The following is a 24,368-nucleotide window of genomic DNA, read 5'->3' on the forward strand; positions in this document are numbered from 1 at the left end:
TACGATATGTGAGATCAGTTTTACGCCATACACTGCATACCACTTTATTCAGGGCAATGAAGCAGCCTTCATATGAACAATCCCGCTGTATGCCTATCTATCCTGTATGCAATCTTTTCTAGCTCGCTTCTCCGAAATCGTAGTGCCCGGTCTCCGCGGCATGCTTCGTAGCACCTTTCTCTCCGGTGAATTTGCCTCCACAGACGTTACAGCGAACAGTGAATCCAGAAGTGTCCGTGTAGTAGTGCTTGCTTTGCAACACCTGGCATAATTCTTTAGCCCTTTGCAAGACAACCGGATCAACAGCCTCAAAGATCTTTGTGTCATCATGCGCCAGTGGATTGGCACGAGTATAGGGTGGGCGAGAAGGGGACAGCGCAAGGACATCGTAATGAATCCCCGAATAGACCACAATACACCGTGTTGGTGCTCCCTCATTAAACTGGAACATGTGCAGAGTCTGTACATCGATGGAGCATATCTCGATATTGAAGTATTCGCTGAGAATCTTGAGTTCGATGGCGCCACCCCACGAGTCCTCGTTCTGAATCCAGGTACAGTATTCGTCCGGTTTTTTGCCTAAAATCGCTGCAGTATATTCGGACGGGTTGGATTGAATAGCTCCTGCGACGATCGATCGTAGCTCAACCATCGTATCCATGTCGCCCATGACTGCAGAGCCCACTGCTCGGAAAAGGCACGAGTTGTCGTCGGGCATCACCCGGAGAACGAACGTTCCGGCATGCTCTGGAGAGGCAATTTCTGGCGGGTCTTCAGCGGTGTTCTCTGGTCGTCTTTGCGACAATGATGGCTGCGACGGCTGTGATGGTTGTGGTGGCGCTGTTCGGGCTATGGGCGCATCATCGCTTACGCCCCGGCTGGCCCCCTCTTTCTGTGCGACGATGAGTGACTCCCCATTTAGATTTATCCCAACTTCTAATATCCTTTGGTCTGGTTGGAAGCTGTCAAGCTCAAGTGGTTTGAGAGGGTATCCATATTTGACGTCAAAGGCAGCAAGGCCGGTCTTCTCCGCTATTTGGGTTTGGAGATCTTTGATGGTTGCAGTGTCATCCAAGGTGACAGTTGATTGGCCTGAAGGCCCACGGACTCGGATTCTCATTGTGATGAAGTCCCAAAGAGGCCGAGAGCTTAGGGAACTGTGAAGTATGTTGTAGATAATCTTAAGAACGGAGGTTCCACTGATAGGGAGATATGACGACTTCCGTGTGGGGTAGTTATACCTGGGTACGGAGTATACCAAGGCAGTCTGGAATGCAAGCCAAATGGTATGGGCCCTAAGAAGAGATGGACTGATATGTAAATCAGTAGTCTGTTCAAATCTAAAACAGTGAAGTCGCAAAAGACTGTAAGTAAGGGGAGACTACCCACCAAACTAATCATTGCATGCATGTAGCCAAGAGCTGCATACATATTGTACATTGAAAGTACGCTGAGGCGTGATAACTTCAATTCCAGTCACAGCAGACAGTTGTAGCAAAGATTCTCATAGAAGAGACGTGAATAGAGACATGATTGAGTCCAAATACAGCCTCTTTTAATGAAAAGTTATGAAAGGTGAGGCCATCGTCGTGGAATGTCACGTGAAATGTCATGGAATTACCGTAATGTGAAATGGCCGCTGAGTCAGCAATAGCTTCACCTGTCCACTGGACGCGTTGGTAAAACATCCTCCGACATCTACAGTGTCCCCTATTGTCTTATCTGAATTCTGGCTTGCTTCAATTGATTTGGTCTAAAAGATTGCTAAATTTACCCTTGCGTGGAAACGCGCGTGTCGCCAACGACATGGAGTCCGAAAAAGAGCTATCGCAACCCCCGCGCGAGCAACCCGTCAACTCCATCGAGAATGACGGTGCGATCACGCGCGAAACTTGGAAAATCATGATGGATGTGGTCCTGGCAATTTATGACTACCGAGAAGAGGAGTGCGACTGACTTTATATGAGATATACAGCGAGATCTGGCTAATTGTTATCTTGCGCAGTGGTCATGACCCGTCACGATTGTTCCATCGCAGTGTCAACAAGCGCTATGTTCCCGACTACTATGAGATCATCAAGGAGCCGATGGCCCTGAGTATTTTGAAAGCGCGCATCAATAAACGGGAATATAAGCACTTTTCCGAATTTGTCCGCGATTGCGCCTTGGTGAGTGGTTGCGCCCTCCAGGTTTGCAACTAGCTAACGATATAGATCCCACACAATGCGCAGACATACAACAGACCTAGATCACAGGCCTATGAAGATGCTCTGGTTGTCAAAGTATGTCGGAGTGAACTCGGTCACCCTGTGCACTCAACTGACAGTTTCCAGGAAGTTTTCGCCGCCGAGTTCAAAAAGCTGGCCGCCCAAGGCCTGATCCCCGCCGACGAGGCAGAGCTACCCGATCTCGGAGAGATCCCAGAGGCCGATCCGCTGCCGGATGATGAGGAGGAAGAGGAGGAGGAGGAAGAAGATGAGGATGACGACTCTGAGGATGAGGGCCGACGAAGAAAGAAGCCCGGTCCCAAGCCCGGCTTCAAGCGTGGGCTGACTCAAAAGCACGAACCCGACCTTCGCAAGAAACGAGGCCGTCCTCCCCGCGTGGACACACCTATGGAAATCCGCATCAAAACAATTCTGAAGGGAATTCGGAAGTTCAAGGGCGCCGGTGGCCACCTGAAGATCACACACTTTGAACGCCTGCCCGACAAATCCGCTTATCCGGACTACTACCTGGAGACTAAGGAACCCATCGCCATCGATATTATCAAGCGCAAGTCCAAGCGCAAGAAGTACAACTCCGTCGATCATTTCATGCGGGACCTTGACCTCATGTTCGAAAATGCCAAGGCGTACAACCAGTCGGACAGTCAGATCTTCAAGGATGCGGTTGATCTGCAAACCGAGTCACGAAAGTTGGCCGAACAAGAAAAGAAGAAGCCTGATAGCGAGTTCTTGATGGAAGACGGACGCTTCCCACTCCCTGATGGTATTCTCCACCGCGGTGAACTGTGGAAGGTTGGCGACTGGGTTCATATCCAAAACCAAAATGATGTAACCAAGCCCATCGTTGCACAGATCTACCGAACCTGGCAGGACTCCGATGGGGAGAAATGGATCAACGCATGTTGGTACTACCGTCCTGAGCAGACCGTGCATCACGTCGACAAGCACTTCTACCCCAACGAGGTTGTGAAGACTGGGCAATACCGAGACCACCGGATTGATGAGATTGTGGATCGCTGCTTTGTTATGTTCTTCACCCGCTACAGCCGTGGTCGCCCAAGAGATCTTGCACCGGATAAGGAAATATACGTGTGTGAGGCTCGCTACAACGAGGAGAAACACAAGTTGAACAAGATCAAGACATGGGCCAGCTGTCTGCCAGATGAAGTGCGAGAGAAGGACTATGAGATGGATCTCTTTGATGTGCCGCGCAAGATCAAGAAAATTCCCAGTCCGATCAAACACCTTCTCAGAGAGGATGCCAAGGAGACCGATGACCTTCCTCGGCCGACCTGGGGAACCGACAATGCGCCCCCTCTTGCCGGCGCTGTTCACCGCCGTCCACGAGACGAGAATGTAAGTCTTTTTCCCCCCACATGAGAAAAGATCCTGAAAGCTGACAACATTAGGAATCACCACCACCCGAGCCAACTCCATCCCCGCCTCCTCCTTCCTTGCCTCAGTCTGTAGTACCTCGTCAATCACTGGGCCTGGGCCAATCACTTTCCAGAACAGCCATGAGCCCAGGCACTGCTGGACTCCAAACACGTACTCCAGCACCCCCAATCATCATACACACTACTCCCGCCCCCATTCGCCCACCGGGCTTCCATCAAATGACCCCATCCCAAGCCTTTACGGCGTCCCTCCAGCGCCGCGCAAGCAACCTTGCTACCCCGCAAACCCCAGCAGGCTACCAGCCCTCACCATCGGCCCAGCAAACCCCCGCCACCGGCTACTCTCAAAGCCGCATGCAAGCCCCACCAGCTGTGTACAACCCCAACGCACCGCGACCCATTGAAGTCTTCCACCTGAGCGACACAGCCAACGCTGCCATCCCTGAAGACATCCGCGACCAATTCCACTGCGACGACCAAGGGCACGTGCTCTTCTTCTCCACACCGCCGGTGGATTTCATCCCGCCCTCCAAGAAGAAGCTTGGCCATTCCCTCAAATACCTCGCTACCAAAGAGGAGCATCAGAAGAAGGTCGCGGAGCGGAAACGCAAGCTGGCTGACGAGAAGATGGAACGTGATGAGGCTGCGAAGCGCCAGCGCGCTGAGGTGGAGACTACACTTGCGGCCCGTGCCGAGGCGCTTACCGGTAAGGCGCTTGAGACGTTGGTGCAGCACGTCGTTGCGGGTACGGATCAGCTCTATGAATCTCTCCATTAAGCATGGATGATGCTATGGACTTTGATGGAACGTGGGAGCGTGGTTCTGCGAGGAATCGCCAGGCTATGGGACAGTTTACGGAGAATGGTTTGGTCAATTTGGAAGGTACTGCTTTGTACCTGCACAAGGCTTACGGAGAAAAGGCGAACATACTGGTGTGGCTTGGCGTAATCTTCGGAGGCATTCTGTTCTAGTTTAAGATGTGTATGATTAGGTATCAAATGAAATGATTATTATGTATGTTACTCCTGTTACTTCTAACTAGCCATACCAACCTACTCCCTTTACGAAGACTAGTATCAAGGAATTGTTTATTTGCACATCTCCAGTTTGTACATGCCTGCAGTCCTGGGAATCAAGACCACATTTTCCGACAGTAGGGGACAAAGAACAAGGGAGAAGAAGACAAAGCAAGCACCTAGTAAGCCCCAGAGATCGCAGTGGTCGTGGAATCATGAAACAAAAGCAGAGATAGAAAAAGAGGCGAGATATGTCAACCCAGGTACAGTGCAATATCCAGGAATGGAAACGAATAAAAAAAGAGAAAAGGCAGAGATTAATACAGTAAATGGCTGGTTAGAGAGATCCTCTGAAGGCCCAGCAACGAGAAACACATATGACTGGTCTAAATGATTCCAAATGATGGAATAAAACAAGGCAGATGATGCTGAGTGCCAGTTTATGATGAGAGGGATGTGAAGTTTTTTTTTGTGCCTTTTGTTTTTGCCGAATCAGATATCTCACTTGAGGAGAGAAAAGGATGTATTGTCTTCGACCCTTCTTTTGTTTTGTCTCTTTGATGTATGTTGCCCAATTGAACTCCGATGCCCTTTTTCCTGTGTTTTTGGTGAGTATGAACATGTCCCAATGTTGGACTTGGACTTGACATGTCGTGATGAAATTGATTGAAAACAAACGACAGATTAGGAGGAACTTTCTTTGTTCTCAGTCCACGAGGCACTGGTCCGCTTGTGGCCGACCTCTTCCTCCATGTCGAAGACCAGGTCACTCTGCTCTTCCTCCTCAATCTTGCCTGTGTTGACAGGAGGGGAGATGATTCGGTCAAATCGGCCGATAGGAGTAGGACCGATAGGAGTAGGACCGATAGGGGTAGGATTGCTGAGACTGCTAGGAATGGCAGGCGATGGACGAGCAGAACCAGGGTGAAGGCCCATGCCGCTGAGCTGCTCGGAGATAATGGACATTGAGGATTGACGTCCAGGGCTCGAGATGAACGACGCTTCGTGGGATACCCGGCTACTACCAATGGGTCCCAGGCTAGGGCTGGTGATTGGGTTCAGTGATGACTCACGGAGAGGGGAGCCGATGTGGAAAGAGGAAGAGCCGTGAGATTCCTCTTCCTTGCGCTGGCGCTGCTTAGCAAACAATGCACCAAAGCGAGACGGGCTCGACGCCAGGGGAGAACCATTCTTGGAAAAGCTGGTGCTGGTCATGCCAAGGCCAGTGAGGTCGCGGTGGCTGGAGCTTAGGTCGTTATCGGTCCGGGAGAGGCGGCGCAGCTTTTCCTGTGGAGTCAGAACATCGTCGTGCAGATTGAATGGTAGATAATCCTCTTCCATGGGGAAGTTCTCATCCCATTCCTCAAGGGCCGTGGGACGAGGAACACTAGCGGAAAACATGCGTGGCCTGACGGGGCGCGACGAGTGCATGAACCGGGTACCGACTGTATCTTCGGGGGCGGGAGGAGAAGATCCTATGTTCGATGAAGGCTTGCGCAAACTGGTGCCATAGCCGAGATCGCCCAGGTTCCGGAATATATCTGCATGAGCCGGTCTCTGGGGTGGTGGCGATTCCAATCCAAATTGCGAGGGCATGGAAGCAGCCACCGGACCGTAACGGGCAGCATGAGAGATACCTTGACTGTCGAAGGAAGCCGGGAGCCCTGCATCGAGGGCGCTGAGGTGGTTGTTATTAGGCGACATGAGGTATCGGACATCTTCAGCGGGAGATCCATACTTGGAGCCGGCATCGGATGCCAGGCCCGTATCGATCGTGGGGATTCCATCATAGGACGGCTGTTGCTGCCCATGCAGGGATTCATACTCCTCTTGCGGGGCCAGCTGAGCATATCGAGGCTGCTCGTGACCGTTCATGCGCTGTTGGGAGAGCACCGAGTTGGTCAAGGCGGAGTCCTGGTTGACATAGGCCTGCGGATTCACCCGGCCGCCCAGATTGAGATGGCCGCTTCCTATTCCCATGTTCCCAGTCGGCCGGTTGACTCTCCGTCCATCTGGTAGGATATGCGCCAGTGCGCATTTTGCGCCGAATTTGCAGTTTCCCTAAAATCATTGCCCCGTTAGCTTCCGACGGCCTCGGATAATAAGCCATGAGAGGAGGACTTCGAAACAGTTCCGATTTCATACCTTCGCAAAATACTTGCACGGAGCGTAATCAATGCCGGCATCGGTGGAGTGTAAAAACGGACAGGCGGGGCCTGCCTGGCAGGCACCCTGGCGGAAGAATTTGCAAGGAACATGTTTGGTGTCTGTATATATGATAGCAGACGGTTAGTTTCGCATTCCGGGTATCGCTACACTCATATGAATGAATCAAGTCAAGACTTACTCTTATTGCTCTGGTTCGGCGGGCTGCGGGCAACGTCAAGTGCCGATGGATTGCGAGAATGTCCGTTCTGGGGGTTCTGGGGTGCCCCAGAGGTAGCCGGAAGAGGCGCACGACCTCTCATCTCTGAATGATTGGCTCGACGAGATGGCGGAGCACGAGAAGACACCTGCATAGAGACGTAGGAGGGGTTGGAGATTGAAGAGGGGAAAGAGAGATAGGCCCAGGCGGTGGAGACGGCGGGGAGATCAAATAATAGATGATTCACGACAATACGAAGAACTGTGAAGAAGTGAAGTTAACGCGGCGTATTATTAGAATAATAATAACATCATTATGTTATACGATCTCACCACAGCCTTGTCTCATATGATAATGTTCATCTGATTGCGGTTCGCCTCATCCCGCGTTGCCTCCATTCCATACCGGCGAATCAGATCTCCCATCGGAAATAGAATACACACCTTAAAGCCTCTAGAATCCCCCCGGTAGCTCTCACACTAAACGTGTGCATGGGTGTCAAATGATGTGACTCGGGTGGGGACTAGGTAGAGAGATCACCACTCCGCGATGACCTCTTATTGGAGCGTTCCTTCAAGCCCCAAAGATTCCTGATAACATTTGTCAGAATTCCAGAGCATGAACGATTGGAGAGCTTTGAGGCTATGTCACTCGTCATTCGCAAAAACTTACCCAGAGCTCCGCCGCAGTCATGTCCTCCGGAAGTACCTCAGAGCATTGGTCCCAGAGATCGCGACAGATCCGACGGCGCAGGTTGGCATGTCGTTGCCAATATTTCCATTCTTTTTCGAGCTTTTCTCTTTTTTCTGGTGATATTTGAACGGGGTCGCCCTCGTGACGACTTGCCAAGCGAGCCTGGATCGTCGATTCCTCGCTCTCAAGACGGCTGATGTCCTGCCGGAGTTCGGATATTCGGGGCTTTGCGTGCAGGGCTGCTAACGCTGCTCGGGCCTTCTTTTCGTTTGCCTTTAGAGTTGAAATCTCGTCTTCGAGCCTTTCAATGTCACGCTGGAGAGCTGCAGCTATCTCTGGGGTTGTGATATCCGAGGGATCTTGCAGAGCATGGTAAACTGCCTGTTTGCCTATACGTCACTTGGTTAGTATGTCTTTCTGTTCAAGTATGTCAGACTTACCAGAAGCTCTCCCTTCAATCTCGTTCTTCTCGTGCAAGTCCCGAAGAAGCTTTGCGGCTTGCGCTAGAAGCCCATATATTAGGAAAGCCTAGACAGGGTCATAGAACCAGTCTTACTTTTGGTCACCTTGTTGTGGAGATTTGCAGAGACATCAATGGCCTAGACAATGCTTGGTCAACTCTCTGTTCCTCAGGCTGTCATGAAGAGGGAGCGAACCGAGTATGGACGACTGGGCCAGGCGATGTTAGCCACCATCTCGAGTATCAAACAACTTATTGGAGCTAACATACTTTTGTTGGCCTGCAAACCCATCCAGTAAGTCAATTGTGAGCAAACATCTGTCAAGATCCAGATTCTTTCCAGATACTCACGAAGGTATTCTCGGATCATTGAAGCATCTTTGCAGTCAAGGTCAGCAGGTCAACAAGGATTTGATCAAGAGAATATCTCACCATCATCTGCAGATGCATCTGTCTTGGGCTTACGTGGAGCCATGGTGTGATTATTAGGAAGATGTTTGAGATTGGGAAGATGTTTGAATGTACTGAGTTGGTACGAGTTGGAGTTCACACCGGTGGACCTCACGTGTGTGAAGTGACTACAGTGACACTACAATTCAAAGACTGAACTTTCAATGACAATAAATTCACAGTAAATTCACAACTACTCCTAATTCATGCCCAAACTTACAACCCGAATGATAATATGTCCAGGGAAAAGAAACAAAAAAGCTTAAGGCAGATATGAAATGGGCGCAAATGCAGTCATGTGGAAACAAGAAGCCATTGAGACCATTCGCCTCCCGGACGGCGAATACTTTTTGAACCCCCGAGATTATAGAAAGTAGAGAAAATGCAAGTGGAAGGGAGACAGCCAAACGTGCTTGGATAAGGAACAGAGCCCGGGGTATCACATCACAATCTGCAAAAGTCAGCTTTGAGTCAAGTTCAATGGCTAAAAAGTAGGGTTTACATACGCAATCACTGTCTTTCGCCGCACTAGGAACACCCATCTCTTCAAAGGTCTTGGGTCCCTTGCTTGGTGGCTTGGCGGGCTTCGGCTGGGGCGCGGATGAAGTCGACGATGCGACTGAGGGGGCGATCGAGGGCGCGATCGAGGGCGCCGGCTGAGGCGTCGAGGCACCCGAACCGTGAGAAGATGGCCGAGACTCCATACGTGGAGGAAACGAGGGCGAACCAGGCGGACGAGGAGATACCAGACCGGGTGAGGACATTCCGGAGTGGCCAGCAGTAGGAGGTCTCATAGGCTTGCGTTCAGCCGAGTCAAGTCGAGGTGGTGGGCGTCGCCCACCTGGAGGCGGCATTGGTGCAGAATAACCAATATCGAGACGAGGAGCCCCACCAGAACTGACCATGTTACTAGACTGTGGGCTTGTAGGTCCAGGAGGAGCGCTGAGAGGTGCTCCAGGGACGGGCTGGCGGTAGTTCATGGGCCCGTTAGGTCCATAGGACGGATTGTGAGATCTAGGGGGGCCTTGGGCAGGTGGACCACCATATCCCGAGGGTGCATTGGTTCGAAGATTGGGAAGGTTTGGATTAACGCCGAAAGCAGAGCTTGGGCGATTGTCTGACAGTTGATAACTCTGCTGGGGCTGGGGCCGGGGACGAGTAGAGGAAGGACGATCGGGGTAAGGAGCTCCAGATGGTGGGCCGTCAGACAAACTCATCCTCGAGGGATCTGGCATTTGGATGTTCTCTGGGGTTGATTCCACTGAATTACCTCGCTGATGAGCGGTATATCGCGTCGATTTGATGCGCGAGACAGCGATTTTCTCATGGTCCTTTCTGGACAGAGTCTTTGAGCGCGAGATACTTTCAATCCGACCAGATGCATCCTTGTTACCACTAGCAGCGGCCTTGGCGTACCAAGAGCGGGCTTCCTTAATATCCACCGGTACAAAGATACCAACCTCATAGAAGTAACCCAGAGCAAATTCGGCTGTCGGAAGACCACTCTGGGCCGCGCGTTGAGCATATGTAAATGCTAGCTCGTCATTTTTCTCAAAAATACCCTCATGTCCACACAGGAACCATTTGCTGATCGCCATCTCGGCTTCGGGCTCACCCTGACGGGCTGCCAGTGCATTGTAGTGCAGGGACAGCGCGGGGTTGAAATCACAGCCCAGTTGACAAAGTTCATATGCAGCACCCATCTTGACCTGGGCCTTGGCGAACCCGTGATATGCCGCCTTTTCGATATTTACACGTGCCATGTTCAGATCGAGGGGTAGGAAACTTTCCGGGACGCTCACTTGAGGGAGCTCTCGAGCCAAGAGCATGCCGTATACCTTTTCTCGATTAGAATGATTTCGAAGATAGAAATTTAGACAAAACTCACGTATGCGCCTTGAGGTGCGTTCTGGTCGCATGACTGCGCCGCCAGCCGGATGTAGTCTAACCCAGTGTTGAAATCCTGGTGCTGTCCATGCTGACCCAAAAGAATCATCATTCCCAGGCGCTGAAAGTATGTTAGTTTCTCCACTATGTCCAGTCTATTTGATAACCCACATAGTATGAGGCAGAATCCGCCCGCGCAACACCCCGCTGGTAATGTTTGATCGCCTTCTCAGGCTCACCCGAGCTCTCAAATTGCATTCCGATGCGGTACTCGGCACGCGCATATCCCTTCTCAGCGGCTCGGGAGTATGATCGGAATGCCTCCTTGCGATCGACGGGGCAGCCAAATTTGCCGAACTCGAGCCACATGCCCTTGATAAATTCCGCTTTGGGGTGACGCTGCTCGGCAAGAAAGCCGACAATGTTCATCGCGTCGACTCTTAGCCGCCGCTCCACCTGCGGGGTCTGCGGGCGTGGCGGTTGGGTCAGAGAGAGGCGGACATCGTTCTGCGCGGCAACCTCGACAAAGGCGAGGGCATCCAAGGCCCATGCAAGTTGCATCTCCGGGTCTGTGGTCGACAGCACGGCCATCCGCGCGCGCTCTAGGTTCGCCTCTCTCTGTTCATCGGTGGGCGGGACGTTAGGTGGTGGGTTCCGCAAAACCGGGAACGGTGAGAAGTTTGGGTGATCCATGCTATCATAGGTCGCGGATTGCGCGTAGGAATTGGGATCATGAGCTTCATCGTGTGGGGAATGGACGGCGGACGAGGTGCGTTCGGGATAGGTGTTAGCGCGTTGGTATGGCGGTTGTTGTTGCCCGCGGCGGGGGTCGGCGCGGTATTCCAACTCAGCGATATTGTCCTGCATGTTCTCGGGCACTTCTGGCATCACTCTAGGGTGAATTAGTACTCGGATTTTCGGCATTCTCGGCATTCGCAGGATTTGCAAAGATCGCAGAGATGACAGTGATGACAGAAATCGCGGAAATCGCAGATAGATGTGAATTCAAATTGATACCTTTGAGGAGATGGGGATATGACCTCTGGCATGTAGAAGTCATCTTGCCCCCTGGATACCATGTTGCACCTAGGTGCTGCTGACCACCCTGTGGTGGTCTGTTCATTGTGAAATTGTTAGAGAATTGTCCAATCCCCCTTGTCAATAGTAAAGGTCGAATAGTGTCAAGAGAGAGGGGGAAATGAAAAGAGGAGTTGAAGGTGATTTAAGGGAAAAAGGTAGACCCCCACCCCCGCCAGGTCAAACGGATTTGAAGAAGAGTTATTATTAGTATATTGATAGTAGTATTGGTAGTATTAATAGGATATACTCTTCTACTTCTAGTAATATAATAGCGCCGACCTGTATAAGCTCCATTATGTACATATTGTATTCTTCAGCCTCATCGATGGATGAGGTACAACATACATAACTGTACCGGCGGACGTAGGGGACTTCCATCTGGTGGGGCTCTCTTGGGGGCCGCTTTAAGGCGGATGTAAGCTGACTAAGTCGGTTTCACCGCCGAGGTTAGGTAAATCTCAGTCCGGGAGGCTGAGCGCTAAGCCACGTGATAGTTATATCAGTGAGGCTAAGTAATCAACACAGCCCCACAGTGTCTATTTTGGTAAGAATGATTTTTGATGAGCGGAGTAATCTAGAGACTTTCTCAGCAGGAAGAGCTCGTTAATGATGTCAAGGGTTGAATGATGGAGGCTTGGAGTTTCATAATGTTAATGTGGCTATAGAATCATAACTATATCACATCTCATGAGCCTTATGTATCACTCCAAACTCATATCCCATTACAGTGAATCCGACATCCCATTCTTGGTAACCACAGCACTCTTCTCACAGGGCTTTGGGTAGTGATCGGATGCTGCTTCCAACCCCTCGAGCATCACTGGGTCTGTGTGATCCAATTTGGGATCCTCGAAAAGAGCGGCGAGCTCAACTTCGGTTTTTCCTTTCGTTTCCGGAAACACGAAAAATATGATCAAAGTCTTTATAAAAGGAATTAGTACCCGAGGTATGGGAACAGTAGTAGAAATTGCACTCACGCCGAGGACAAGCATTCCCAGGTAGAAAATATAGTAGTAATATCCAATGCTCTCCAGTGCAATGGGATTAACATATTGATTGACGGTAAGTGCTGCCTGTGAGATAGCCACTTGAATACTTAAACCCTTGGCCCGAATTGCAAACGGCAGAAGCTCCGTCGGATAGCAATAAAGAAGTGGGTTATTGGCCAGATTAAAGGCCGCATCGTAGAAAAAAAGAAATACAACGACAGCAAACGAGGCTCCCTTGGATCCATGTTGGGCATACATGGCCGAACATATAGTCAATGGGATGTTGACGAGAATCATGCCGATGAATGAGATCAGCCAGAGAGTTCGTCTGCCGATTCGGTCCGCTAGTAAAGCCCCTGCTAGGGGAGAACAGCAGGTTCCATATCTGCAAGCCACCGTTGATACCGGTTTGCTGAGGTGTAGAGGTGATACCAATGCTGGTCAAGATGGGGCTGAAGTAGTATCGATTACTCCCTGGCCGTTCCAGAGTGTCAAGAGGGCAACAGTAGCCACCAGGGCAATTCGTTTCCAATTTGCCGGCGACTGGTAGAGAATGCGCCAGCTACTTTGACCACTCTTTTGGGCGGCCGCCTCAGCCTCCAACAAGGTATGTATCTCTTCCATCTCATGGATCACAAGAGCCGAGTGCATGTTGCCGTTGCTATGATACTTTGCAAGCAGTCGTTGGGCTTCTTCCGGGCGGTGTTTTGCACAAAGCCATCGCGGACTTTCGGGGAGACCGCAAAGAACGGACATCATGACGAGAAGTGCGGGAACTCCTTGAATGAGCGACGGTATACGCCATGACCAGCTGGTAGTCATATATCCTGTGCCAAACGTTGTCCATGCCGCGATGATGGAGCCTACGTACCAAAGTACATTGAACTATAGAAGTCTCAGGTCAGCGGAATGTATAAAGAGCTTGGATATATTAGTAAGGGGACCTTACCAAAGAAGATATTGTGCCACGCGTCGCCGGATGAGCCAGTTCGAAGAGCAGCGAGGGGCCAGCAACACATGTTAAAGTAATTCCAACGCCAATCAAAAACCGACCACCAATAAACATACCAGCTGATTGTGCAGCTGATTGTGCAGCTGTTTGAATTACAGATCCCGAAAACGTCAGGCTTGCTCCAACAAACATGGCTACTCGTCGTCCGAAGTAGTCCACTGTGGGCGAGGCAATCAGAGCACCAACAAAGCCCCCAACGAAGACAATAGTTGTTATGAGTCCGATTCTAGATGAGTCTGGATTTCCCATATCTGGTGAGAGCTGCATGGTTAGCTTCTATCTCGAAGGGAATGTAGAAAGGATCTACGGACCTTTGACCCAGGGCTTCATGGACTGGAAACTTCCCACCACACTTTCATCATAACCAGTGGTCATTTGCGATATAAGGATGGTAGCCTGCCATGCTAGTAGCTTGCGCATACCAAGATCTTTCCACCATTTGTCAAAGCGATGAGTTTCGATTTCATGAATGGGGGCAGTCATTTTGGAGGATGAGGTTGATCTCCGGGGTTAACAAACACAGAGGAGGGCATCTGGGAGAGCCAAGGAACCCATTGAACTTATATTTTGCCATGATCAATGGTATCTGAGAGTGCAAGCAGATAGTTCATTGACGGTTGTAGATATCGATGTTGGTCAACTCGCGCGAAACTCGCGCGAGTTTCTTATCTGCGGAGGCGCGGCAGTTTCCGCCAACCACTCCGAGGGACATTTCCGGATACAATTAGGGCTTAAATAAAGACGCAACATACCGAAGTCTGCTTTCAAGATGCTTTCAAGGCGCTTTTACCAATCATTGACATTCCCGACCGCTCGATCCTGTACCTAGTTTCCCACCCATACCATGCCCCATCCAACGACTAATCAAGTCACCGTGGACGATTCCAAAGTTCATGGAGACTGGCGAGACGAATTGTTCCAAAATGGGTACGTTGTGGTGAAAAACGCCATCCTACCTGAGCGATGTGAATACTACATCGACAAGATGTTTGAGTGGTTGGAAAGTTTCCCTTTCGGGTTTGACAGGAACGATCGCTCAACTTGGACCGAACAACATTTACCCACGCATATCAAGGGCGGAATGTATCCTGGATACCGTATCCAGCATGAGAAGTTTATATGGGAGGCTCGAACGTAAGTCTTCAATTCCATATCCGACGATACACAGCTAATCGATTTGACCAGAGAGGACGGAGTAATCGAAGCCTTCGCAAAGCTATGGGGAACAGACAAGCTTCTGGTCTCTTTCGATGGAATGAACTTCACTCTTCCATCTGGTACTACTCTGCCACAAACTAAACCTTGGCCACATATTGATCAAAGCCCACTGCGACAGGGTATGCAGTGTGTCCAGGGTGTTCTCAACTTCGCACCAAATGGTCCTCAAGATGGGGGTCTTCTCGTCGTGAAGGGATCTACAAAGCTTATGCCCGAGTTTGTCAAGACTCACTCGGGTGAAATTGGCCGAGAAACATGGGGACCTAGCGATTGGTTTGGCTTTGACGAGAGTGAGGTGAAGTGGTTCGAGGAAAGAGGCTGCGAGATTCTTAAGGTGAATGCTGAAGCCGGAGATCTTATTCTTTGGGACTCTCGCACTATGCACTTCAATTGCGTCCCATCATCTCAGAATCTACGTGCCGTTGTTTGTGAGTTCTCTTCTCCGATCCAAGTGGTCTCTCTCTGACTGTTCATAGATGCGTGCTATACACCAGCATCCTTTGCAACGCCTGATGTCTTGCAGAAAAAGAGTGAATTCTTCGACCAGCGAATTGGAACGGTAGGTTATCCTTTCTCCTGTCTCTTCTGCATAAAAGGGCAGTTTATTAACTTCTTGAATAGACACATTGGCCCCATGACAATCTATTCACTGAAACTAGCCACGCAAACCGCCCAGAAGAGGACGAAGGGGACTTGACCAAGCGTCTTTATGAGGAACCTGTTGAGACGGACTTGGTGTTAAAGCTGGCAGGGAAAAAGCCTTACTAGATGTTTTTAGATTACTTACTCGCCCATAGCTCATATCTTTCAGATTCAGATAGTTACATTCTTCCTGAGTCCTCTCAATCGATTAAGTATTTTGACATGGAGCCGAATTTTCTTCCATATCCCTAGTCTCTTTCATATGTGGGTATAAGAGAAGAGAAAAGCGACGTAATAAGAATTTTCAAATCCGCTCTAGAATGCGAAGCACCTGAAAACGAACAAATCCAAAGTACACTTAGCCCATCATACCTATATTATTACTCGTACAATAACTAATATCTCGCTAAATGACTTCCAGCGAAGGTCTCGATAAGGATAATCTCGGGGTATTCAAGGTGGGGATGGTTAGACCAATCAGATCAAGTCCCCCAAAGGGTCATAGATAAAGACCGCCAAGGCTGCATTTGTGTCTTCCACATATCCTCAATGACAGCAAGAAAGAGCCAAAGGGCACCCAATGCTTGCTCTAGTTGTGCTAAATGTCGGGTGAGGTGCGACAAACAGGTCCCATGTGGAACTTGTCTTGCAAGAGGCCTAGAAACTACGTGTGCAAGAGAAGTTGTCAACGTCAAAGGCCGAGTTACCAGGTGAGTCAAGCAATCCAGTATATAACTAGTGCTAAAACAGAGACAGCGGAAATCGACGTCTTCTACATATCCTAGACAGGAGATTTCCGCTGAAGTGCTCGAAAACCAGACGAATCTGCAACATGGAAAAAGCGATTATCATCAGCAGGTGTGGAATCGAACAGACATCTGGATGCCAAGCAAAGACTGCAGTGATATTTTATTGCATCACGGCTTTACCTGGACCTCATGGATCCATTTTGCTGTTCATCTGCAGACATTCGAGCTGGAGCATGAGTCTGCTTGGATAAACGGGGTATTCCTTGATGGCGATCCTCTCTGGCTTGCTATATATTTTGGCTTCATAGCAGTGAGCAATATTTCCTGTTTTTCTTTTATTGACGAGGAACCTAATTGATCATAGATGAGTCTGATGCTTATGGATGAGGATGAAGTTTACGGATGAGGATGAAGCTAGAAGAGCGTGACTACCTCTAGGTTTGACTACCCACGCGTTTTCCCAGTCAAGTTAATACTTCTCTAGTCTAATGCATCCTAGAAAATACGTCTGAACTTGTTCAGAATTGGTACGGCGCGGCACTATTTTTCCTCAACGAGGCGGAGTTTCTACGAAATCCGAATTTCAAGACAGTACAGTCCATTGCCATACTTCTCGGATTGGCCAAAAATGTTGGGGACTTTGATCTTCAACCGGTTCTTCATGCGACAGGAATAAAGATAGGCCAGATTCTAGGAATTGATCAGGAGCCTCCCATGATATCCGACGACCCTGTTATGCAAGAGATCAGTCGACGAGTTTGGTGGACCTTGGTCATCTGTGAATGGCTGTCCATACCAGCGCGACCGCCTTGCATCCACCAAGCAGACTTCAATGTCAGGCTGCCTCTGGTCCTATCTGATGAAGAGTTGACGACGGGATTGATCAATGAGCCGAATATGGCAACCGAAATGCCACGTCCAGTGGATTATCACAATGCTATGATCTTTTTAGCAAAGTCGAACTATCACTTTCAAATCCAAATGAGGGCTATCGAAAATCTGGATGAAGATAATCTTCTGGAAGACCTTGTTCTGACAACGGATGAAGCGCTAGCCAATATCATCTCACAGTTGCCATCTCATCTTCTCGAGATCTCCGGAGGACTAGCCAAAGACAGGGAACAATATCCACCCTGGGTACTGTGGCAACAAACCACATTGTCTCTCTCCTTTTTGTTCTATTGAATGAAGGTCAACCGAGTCCTACAACATCGATGGGCCTCTTCTTCGGATGTCCTTCTTGCAAGGTCAAAAGCAATCTGTTTAGACTCGGCCAACACGATTGTGTCGATGGTCAAGCAACACAAAGTTGTCTTGGCACGCCATCGTCCATGGTGAGTCTCAATTCTTCTTCTGCTTTTCTGGGTCCTGTTCACTAAATATTCTACTTCTTCTTCCTCATGATAGGGCAACAACCTCTGCCCTGTTTTCCACTGCCTTGACCCTTGCAGCAGAGGCAAAGCGTCTTGACTCAAATGCCGCAGAGGAGTACATTGACAGAGTTCAAACTTGTTTTTCATTTTTTGAGTATATCAAAGATCACAGCGCTCTTGCAACGCGAGTCCTAAGTGAATTGCGGGCGTTTTGTTTTCATGATTCTGAGTCAACTAGTGTCTAGTAATTACAGTAATATTATGAATCCCATTGCATTGAAATTTATAACCAGAGAGTGATGCAGTCGATTCTTTCTAGATGGAAGACTCAACTATATATATGTTTAGAGTCATTTCTTATCGGTACGTCTTTGGCTAGTAATATCAAAGGTGTAAATGCTTTAGGTCCTTGGGTAGTATGAGCGAATGGGAAATTGATCCGATCAACATAGCTCATACGTGGCTCTGCCAGCTTTGATAAAGCAGACGTTGCATGTGACGAGACTAGCGTGTCACATTCCATGGAACCTTAGAACCTTAGAATATGGGAACCTTGGCTCGGCTTAAACTCAATGAGCGAATCAGGGCGTTCAGATAATAATTAGTGGGTCAGAGAGGGGCATGCCCAGTTGTACCCAGTACTACCCAGTAAGACAAAAGCGGCAAGGCCTGAAATCCGGTACCTGCGTACAATACTTCCAAGGCTGGTCTCTCATATTTCCAAGATGTACCTAACCTCCTCCGTACCGGTAATTTTACCTTCTCCGTTTTATTTTTATCTTTTCCCTTTCCTTTGGCTATTCTCCCGAGGTCCCTTCTTACTGGCTATCATCTCCAATGGATTTCCACCATCCCTATAAGCCATACGATATTCAACTACAGTTTATGCAGGCCTTGTATGCCTGCCTGGAAGATAGCAAGGTCGCTGTATTTGAATCCCCGACTGGTAAGCTAGAATTCACAGTGTTGGTTTCGTTGATCTATCTAACATAATGTTATGCAGGTACTGGAAAATCTTTAAGCTTAATCTGTGGCTCTTTGACTTGGCTTCGGGATCACAAGCGGAAGGCCTTCCAGGAAAGTGTTGATGCAACATGTGGGTCCCATTGTGAAAGATATGACTGCATAGCATCTGTCTGACATTCCAGGCGATGACGATGAGCCCGAGTGGATGATAGAACATGCCAAACGGGAATCTAGGCGTGCCATTACCGAAAAGAGACAAGAATTCGAAGCCCGACTGGCCAAGATTAGGCAAGAGGAAGAACGTTTGAAACAGGCCCAGGACAGTGCAGACCGACCCCGTAAAAAGCAGGTATGCATATATTCACCGATTGGTGCAAGGTCACTATACCAACTAGAAAATAGCGACTGGACGAATCAGCACCGGAACTTGTGGACGATGACGACCAATTTGTTCTCGATGACTATGATAGCGACACAGACAATCAGAAAAGGCAGAATGACTCTGGGAATTCCGACGGCCTGTCTGCAAGCACTCTAGCCTTGTTAGAACGCTTTCAAGGGAAATTCTCAACACAAAAGAAAGAGAAAGAGGATGACGGAGATGATGAGATTAAGATCTTTTTTTGCTCAAGAACACATTCTCAGCTGAGCCAGTTTGCCGGTGAATTGCGACGAGTCACCTTTCCATCTAGTTTACCTAGCGACCTCGATCCAGAGAGCAAAGATGACCTCTCCAAACTGGAAGAGCGCGTGAAACACCTGTCGCTAGGGTCCAGAAAGAATCTGTGCATCAATCCCAAAGTCCGAGCCTTGGAGAACAACACCGCAATTAACGAGAAGTGCTTGGATTTACAGCAAGCCGGCGTAGCAGCCGACAAGAAATGCCCCGTTATTCCCTCCAAAGATGACGAGGCTCTGGCTCTTGAGTTCAGGGACCATGCTTTGGCGACTGTCAAGGACATCGAAGACATTGCCCAGGTTGGGAAAAAGCTCGGAATATGTCCCTACTATGCATCTCGTCCAGTTATCAAACACAGCGAGGTCAGTTTCACCCGGGAACAGATAGAACGTCGTCTCTAACTCAAAACTAGATCGTCACACTTCCATATCCCTTGTTGCTGCAAAGATCAGCCCGCGAAGCCCTCAATCTCTCCGTCAAAGGTCATATTGTTATCATCGATGAAGCCCACAACCTCATGGATGCAATAGCTGGCATTCATTCGGTGACTGTCTCCCTAAGTCAACTGCAGAGTGCAATTGGGCAGCTGACAACATACGCCCGTAAGTTCAAGAACAGACTAAAAGGGAAGAATCGGAACTATGTTGCGCAAGTCATCCGCTTGGTAAGCTCAATTGCGGAGCATATGAAGTCGATCTCCCAGCAAAAAGGACCACTAGAAGGCTCGGTGCAAGCATCAGATCTGATGGCTGGAAAGGGAGTTGACCAGATCAACCCTTATAAGCTCTCTAGATATCTGCAAGAGAGCAAGCTCGCCCGGAAAGTTGACGGCTATCTCGAATCTTCGCAACAGCCACAACCTGGTAGATCCAAGGATAAAACAACAATGCCGGTTTTATTTCATATTCAAAGCTTTCTTCTTCCTCTTATGAACCCTTCGGAAGAGGGACGGCTCTTCTTTCAGAAAAGTCAAGACGATGTTTTGTTGAAATACATGCTTCTTGACCCGACAAACCACTTTCGGGAAATTGCCGAAGATGCTAGGGCCGTCATTTTAGCTGGTGGTACCATGTCTCCGGTGAGTACAGCTCATATCTTCTGGCATTGTAACTCTCTTACGCTGTCAACAGATGTCAGATTATGTGAATCATTTGTTTTCATATTTACCCCCAGAACGACTGGGGACATTCAGCTATGGCCACGTCATTCCAAAATCCAACTTAGTGGCGCAGTCATTGGCTCAAGGGCTGATGGGAAACGAATTTGATTTTACTTATGAGGCACGAAATTCTGAAAGGATGGTATGTACAAATTCCTGTACTTTGAAAAGGTTTGTTATTGACATATGAACTAGATCACCGACCTTGGTCGTACGATAACAACCCTCTGTCAAGTCATTCCAGACGGTGTCGTCGCGTTCTTCCCCAGTTATGACTATCTCAGTCATGTTCTGAGTGTTTGGAAGAAGCCCATTCCCAACGGGAACGGCCAAACCACTCTCAATCTACTGGAACGGAAGAAGAAGGTTATGTACGACTCTCGCGAAGCAGTGACAACTACAGATGATTTACTGAGGGAGTACACTGAGGCCGTTGAGTCGGGATCCGGGGCTTTACTTCTCTCTATCGTGGGCGGCAAGTTGTCAGAAGGCATTAATTTCTCCGACAAGCTAGGGCGCGGCGTCTTTATCATCGGCCTACCATTTCCCAATATCCGCAGCGCTGTCTGGCAGGCCAAAATCCAGTACCTCGAGGAAAAGACCTACAAACAGGCTTCTGGGTCCGAGTCGGAAAGGAAAGCAACGGGCAAGGCAGCGGGCAGGGAATTCTACGAGAATTCGTGCATGCGAGCAGTGAACCAGTGTATTGGTCGAGCCATCAGGCATGTAAACGACTACGCTGCTATTATCATGATTGACCGCCGGTATGAGTCGCCGCGGATCCAGCAAAAACTGCCTGGTTGGATTAGAGGAAGCTTGGTCCCAGCACCTCCCACGCGGGCGGCTCAAATGACTGTGCAAAGACTTTCAAAATTCTTCGCCGAAAAAAGGGCGATAGTGGAATATGCACTGTAATTGGATCATTACAAATAATGATACAGCATCATAATCTTCCCATCAAATCCGTGCTCGTATTGGAGATGTGCCGTAACCCTACATTGTAAAAGACCGGCAGAATGGAGAAGGCGGTGTATGTCATCCGTGACATAAGTTCTGACAAAGCCAGGGCTAGGGTTCCACGATCACGGGACAAGCGAATTTGTTAGCGCACACTCTAAGCCTGGATTTCAACATCCTGTAGACGGAACGATCCCTTCAACGCCAAACATCAACGGTCTTGTCGAAACACCCCCGCCGACAAGATGCCTACCCGTTTCTCTAACACCCGGAAGCAGTGAGTCGACACCCTTTCCTGTGCCGTCTGAATCGAATTCTTTTCTCGTCGATCGCGACCAGAAGAACCAAATTCGTCATACCCCAGTCGCAATATCACATCAACATATCACTAACCTGTCTTTCTCTCGCAGCCGCGGCCATGTGTCTGCCGGTTACGGTCGTGTCGGCAAGCACCGCAAGTCCCCCGGTGGTCGCGGTATGGCCGGTGGTCAACACCACCACCGTACCAACATCGACAAGTTCCACCCTGGTTACTTCGGTAAGGTTGGTATGCGTTACTTCCACAAGACCAACCAGCAATTCTGGAAGCCCACTATCAACGTCGATAAGGTACGTTACATCTACATTTTGCGAGTCGATTCGAGATGAAGGAGAAGAAGTTGTGGATTGGTCTGGAGTTGGAGCACCGGTGCGCAAATGGCGACAATATGCAAAAGAGGAGGGAGGCCAATCGACAACTATCCGAAGAATTTGCGGAATTCGATTCAAATGGACAATTATCGCTGACCGCGACTTTCTTCTACAGCTCTGGTCCCTCGTTCCCGCCGAGCAGCGTGACGCCTACCTGAGCGGCCAGAAGACCGATGTCGCCCCCGTCATCGACCTCCTGCCCCTCGGCTACTCCAAGGTTCTTGGAAAGGGCCGTCTCCCCCAGATCCCCGTCGTCGTTCGTGCCCGCTACGTCAGCCGTGACGCCGAGGAGAAGATCAAGGCCGCCGGTGGTGTTGTTGAGCTCGTCGCATAAGCGTTGATTCGTCGAGATATTTCTGGAGAAGGCGGGTGAATAGGGGCAATTTGAAGCCCTAGCTGTGTTCGTTCGCCAGCATGGAGGACGATCGGAACTCAAAATGAGATTTGCCCGAACCGAAACTAAGTCGGTTCAAGCGGTCGAAAATAAAAAGGGTTTTTTTGTATGCAATCAGCATAGCATATGGCCTCCGAATGCCCTTACGATTTCATCAGTGTGTTAAACAAATACCATAAGGAGGATTTTTTTCAAATGTTTATGATGACTCCCGGGCAGAGTGTTGGTTCTGAATTATTGCGCCACGCTCATGTAGGATGACCGAGGCTGTCTTGGGGCATGAAAGGTTTCGAATACCGAACAGGTTCGCTGTTAAAGCTCTATCTTCGTAGATTTGTCTACCAATCTGTCCGATTACAATTGCAGAACCTACGCCAGTGACAGGTCTTGTCTATTCACATCTAATCTCATTCTATGTTGTATACATCGAGGTATTTACCATGGCCTAGTGCTCTCAGATCTTCGACTCTCGCACCGAACCCCGTCGACCCCCCTGATCGGGACCCACGGCCAACGTCTCACTGATAAACCGAACAGCCTCGTCAGCCATCTTAGCAGTGACCTCATGGGCTGCCGACTCGTCAATGATATCTTCAAAGTGCACCCCGCCATCACCGAACCACCCATCGGACGAGATACTCTGCTTGAGCCAGTTGAGGAACAGTTCTCCACGGTGATAGGGAACAAGCTTGTCCTTGGCGCCAGACAGATTCAAAATACGCTTGCCAGCCAAGGCATGAGTCAAAATCGGCCGCAGCACCTTCTGCTCGCTTTCTGAAGGCTGAGGCAACGGACCTTCGCGCAAAGGACTAGTCAATGGCCCGCAATCCACATGCTTCAGCATCATACTGGCAGGATCATATCGGCTGACGGTCTCTAGGAAAGAAGTCGGCAAGGCTTCCGAGCCAAGGACCTCGGCGCCAGGTGGATCACTCTTAGTCCATGATGGCAGCTTCGACAGCCGTGCGCGGTCTGCCATCAGATTGATATAGTCCGGGCAGCCGATGATGACAACTCCGGCGGTGACTCGAGGCTCGTGCAGTAGACAGCTCCATGCTGCGTGTCCTCCCAGCGAGACTCCTAGAACTAGATTCTGGGTGATCTTGTGCTCGCCGCTGGGGAATATGTAGGAGGGAAGGTAGTCCATGAGCACTGATGTATCTCTTGCAGTGCCCTCTAGTTATAGTTAGAATACCATATTCTTATTTTACAAATTCTTTCACTCACGGAAGATGGAGAACATATCCTGGGCATGTCTGGGGTTCCCCTTTTTCCAAGATTCATTTCCGAGAGGGTCGACCAGCCGAGTACCATGGTTTCTCTGGTCGAACGAGACGGCAATCAGGCCCTTGGCCGTAGGGGTGTCCTGGTTTCTCGTGTTCCAGTCGGTAATGGCGGAATTGGCAATGCTAGTCATGCGCTCTTGGGTGGCTAATCTGGGGTGAAGAAGCCAGAGACATGCGACCTCCGAGGCCTCTTTGCGGAGCTCTTCCAGTCCGAAGACCGTTACCGAGATACCAGCAATTGTATAGACCCTTTCAGAGATGGCGGCTGCCACGCTGCCTGCATCATTCACGGATTTCAATGGATCAGTCATTGTTGAACAGAGATATGAAATATGTTGAAGAGAGGTGGGCTGAATAGCGGGGAGATAACTCGGGTATACTACGAAAAGCCGAGGCCGTTGGTTTAGATCGCATGTTTCCGAGACTACGAGGATTTGTTATGTTCTAGATGTTCTCTAGTTACGTTGTCTATTGCCTATACCTATTCTCCTTTATTGCAAGTTGATCCTCTCCTTTTTGTATATTTGATTCCACAGTGTTACTCCAAGGTCCTCAACTAAAGCCACATATACGGCCACTTTTGTTTGCTATTAAAGGACAAAACCCTTTGAATTCAGTCAGTCTAATTCAATATTCCCATTGTATATACTTCATATGTCCTATTATATACCAAATACT

General features: G+C 49.4%; 12 protein-coding genes across 12 annotated transcripts; 7 read left to right on the top strand and 5 right to left on the bottom strand.

Annotated features, from left to right (window-relative positions):
* Positions 1–118: 118 nt before the first annotated feature.
* Positions 119–1,120, bottom strand: N7518_003445 (ubiquitin-specific protease OTU1; the record flags this gene model as incomplete). Its single annotated transcript, XM_057184372.1, has 1 exon — positions 119–1,120. One exon carries the CDS (start codon positions 1,118–1,120, stop codon positions 119–121), a length of 1,002 nt encoding a protein of 333 aa, XP_057045822.1.
* A 686-nt stretch (positions 1,121–1,806) lies between these two features.
* N7518_003446 (putative RSC complex subunit (RSC1)) lies at positions 1,807–4,402 on the top strand (the record flags this gene model as incomplete). The annotated part of the gene is made up of 4 exons (XM_057184373.1): positions 1,807–1,946; positions 2,006–2,168; positions 2,214–3,584; positions 3,638–4,402. 4 exons carry the CDS (start codon positions 1,807–1,809, stop codon positions 4,400–4,402), a joined length of 2,439 nt encoding a protein of 812 aa, XP_057045823.1.
* Positions 4,403–4,404: 2 nt separating this feature from the next.
* On the top strand, positions 4,405–4,596 carry N7518_003447 (uncharacterized protein; the record flags this gene model as incomplete). The annotated part of the gene is made up of 1 exon (XM_057184374.1): positions 4,405–4,596. The coding sequence occupies one exon, from the start codon at positions 4,405–4,407 to the stop codon at positions 4,594–4,596; it is 192 nt and encodes a 63-aa protein (XP_057045824.1).
* Positions 4,597–5,325: 729 nt separating this feature from the next.
* Positions 5,326–7,160, bottom strand: N7518_003448 (putative spindle poison sensitivity protein Scp3; the record flags this gene model as incomplete). Its single annotated transcript, XM_057184375.1, has 3 exons — positions 5,326–6,702; positions 6,787–6,908; positions 6,989–7,160. 3 exons carry the CDS (start codon positions 7,158–7,160, stop codon positions 5,326–5,328), a joined length of 1,671 nt encoding a protein of 556 aa, XP_057045825.1.
* A 518-nt stretch (positions 7,161–7,678) lies between these two features.
* N7518_003449 (tetratricopeptide repeat protein) lies at positions 7,679–11,429 on the bottom strand (the record flags this gene model as incomplete). The annotated part of the gene is made up of 6 exons (XM_057184376.1): positions 7,679–8,088; positions 8,140–8,202; positions 8,247–8,298; positions 8,957–10,447; positions 10,498–10,617; positions 10,668–11,429. Coding segments are annotated over 6 exons (2,898 nt in total), but the record flags the coding sequence as incomplete, so codon positions are not given.
* An 869-nt stretch (positions 11,430–12,298) lies between these two features.
* Positions 12,299–14,060, bottom strand: N7518_003450 (uncharacterized protein; the record flags this gene model as incomplete). Its single annotated transcript, XM_057184377.1, has 6 exons — positions 12,299–12,496; positions 12,554–12,924; positions 12,971–12,977; positions 13,037–13,450; positions 13,515–13,828; positions 13,889–14,060. The coding sequence occupies 6 exons, from the start codon at positions 14,058–14,060 to the stop codon at positions 12,299–12,301; spliced, it is 1,476 nt and encodes a 491-aa protein (XP_057045827.1).
* A 361-nt stretch (positions 14,061–14,421) lies between these two features.
* Positions 14,422–15,563, top strand: N7518_003451 (uncharacterized protein; the record flags this gene model as incomplete). The annotated part of the gene is made up of 4 exons (XM_057184378.1): positions 14,422–14,711; positions 14,763–15,223; positions 15,272–15,354; positions 15,417–15,563. The coding sequence occupies 4 exons, from the start codon at positions 14,422–14,424 to the stop codon at positions 15,561–15,563; spliced, it is 981 nt and encodes a 326-aa protein (XP_057045828.1).
* A 660-nt stretch (positions 15,564–16,223) lies between these two features.
* N7518_003452 (transcriptional regulator family TF) lies at positions 16,224–16,592 on the top strand (the record flags this gene model as incomplete). The annotated part of the gene is made up of 2 exons (XM_057184379.1): positions 16,224–16,496; positions 16,551–16,592. Coding segments are annotated over 2 exons (315 nt in total), but the record flags the coding sequence as incomplete, so codon positions are not given.
* A 95-nt stretch (positions 16,593–16,687) lies between these two features.
* On the top strand, positions 16,688–17,804 carry N7518_003453 (fungal specific transcription factor domain-containing protein; the record flags this gene model as incomplete). The annotated part of the gene is made up of 3 exons (XM_057184380.1): positions 16,688–17,323; positions 17,378–17,520; positions 17,594–17,804. Coding segments are annotated over 3 exons (990 nt in total), but the record flags the coding sequence as incomplete, so codon positions are not given.
* Positions 17,805–18,396: 592 nt separating this feature from the next.
* Positions 18,397–21,278, top strand: chl1 (DNA helicase; the record flags this gene model as incomplete). Its single annotated transcript, XM_057184381.1, has 7 exons — positions 18,397–18,505; positions 18,563–18,655; positions 18,708–18,874; positions 18,928–19,566; positions 19,617–20,282; positions 20,335–20,505; positions 20,559–21,278. The coding sequence occupies 7 exons, from the start codon at positions 18,397–18,399 to the stop codon at positions 21,276–21,278; spliced, it is 2,565 nt and encodes an 854-aa protein (XP_057045831.1).
* Positions 21,279–21,565: 287 nt separating this feature from the next.
* N7518_003455 (60S ribosomal protein uL15) lies at positions 21,566–22,344 on the top strand (the record flags this gene model as incomplete). Its single annotated transcript, XM_057184382.1, has 3 exons — positions 21,566–21,597; positions 21,731–21,929; positions 22,126–22,344. The coding sequence occupies 3 exons, from the start codon at positions 21,566–21,568 to the stop codon at positions 22,342–22,344; spliced, it is 450 nt and encodes a 149-aa protein (XP_057045832.1).
* A 514-nt stretch (positions 22,345–22,858) lies between these two features.
* N7518_003456 (uncharacterized protein) lies at positions 22,859–24,001 on the bottom strand (the record flags this gene model as incomplete). The annotated part of the gene is made up of 2 exons (XM_057184383.1): positions 22,859–23,580; positions 23,632–24,001. 2 exons carry the CDS (start codon positions 23,999–24,001, stop codon positions 22,859–22,861), a joined length of 1,092 nt encoding a protein of 363 aa, XP_057045833.1.
* Positions 24,002–24,368: the final 367 nt, after the last annotated feature.

This window comes from Penicillium psychrosexuale, assembly GCF_028828465.1.
Source record: "Penicillium psychrosexuale strain IBT 29551 chromosome Unknown utg000002l, whole genome shotgun sequence".
Classification (NCBI taxonomy): Eukaryota; Fungi; Ascomycota; class Eurotiomycetes; order Eurotiales; family Aspergillaceae; genus Penicillium; species Penicillium psychrosexuale.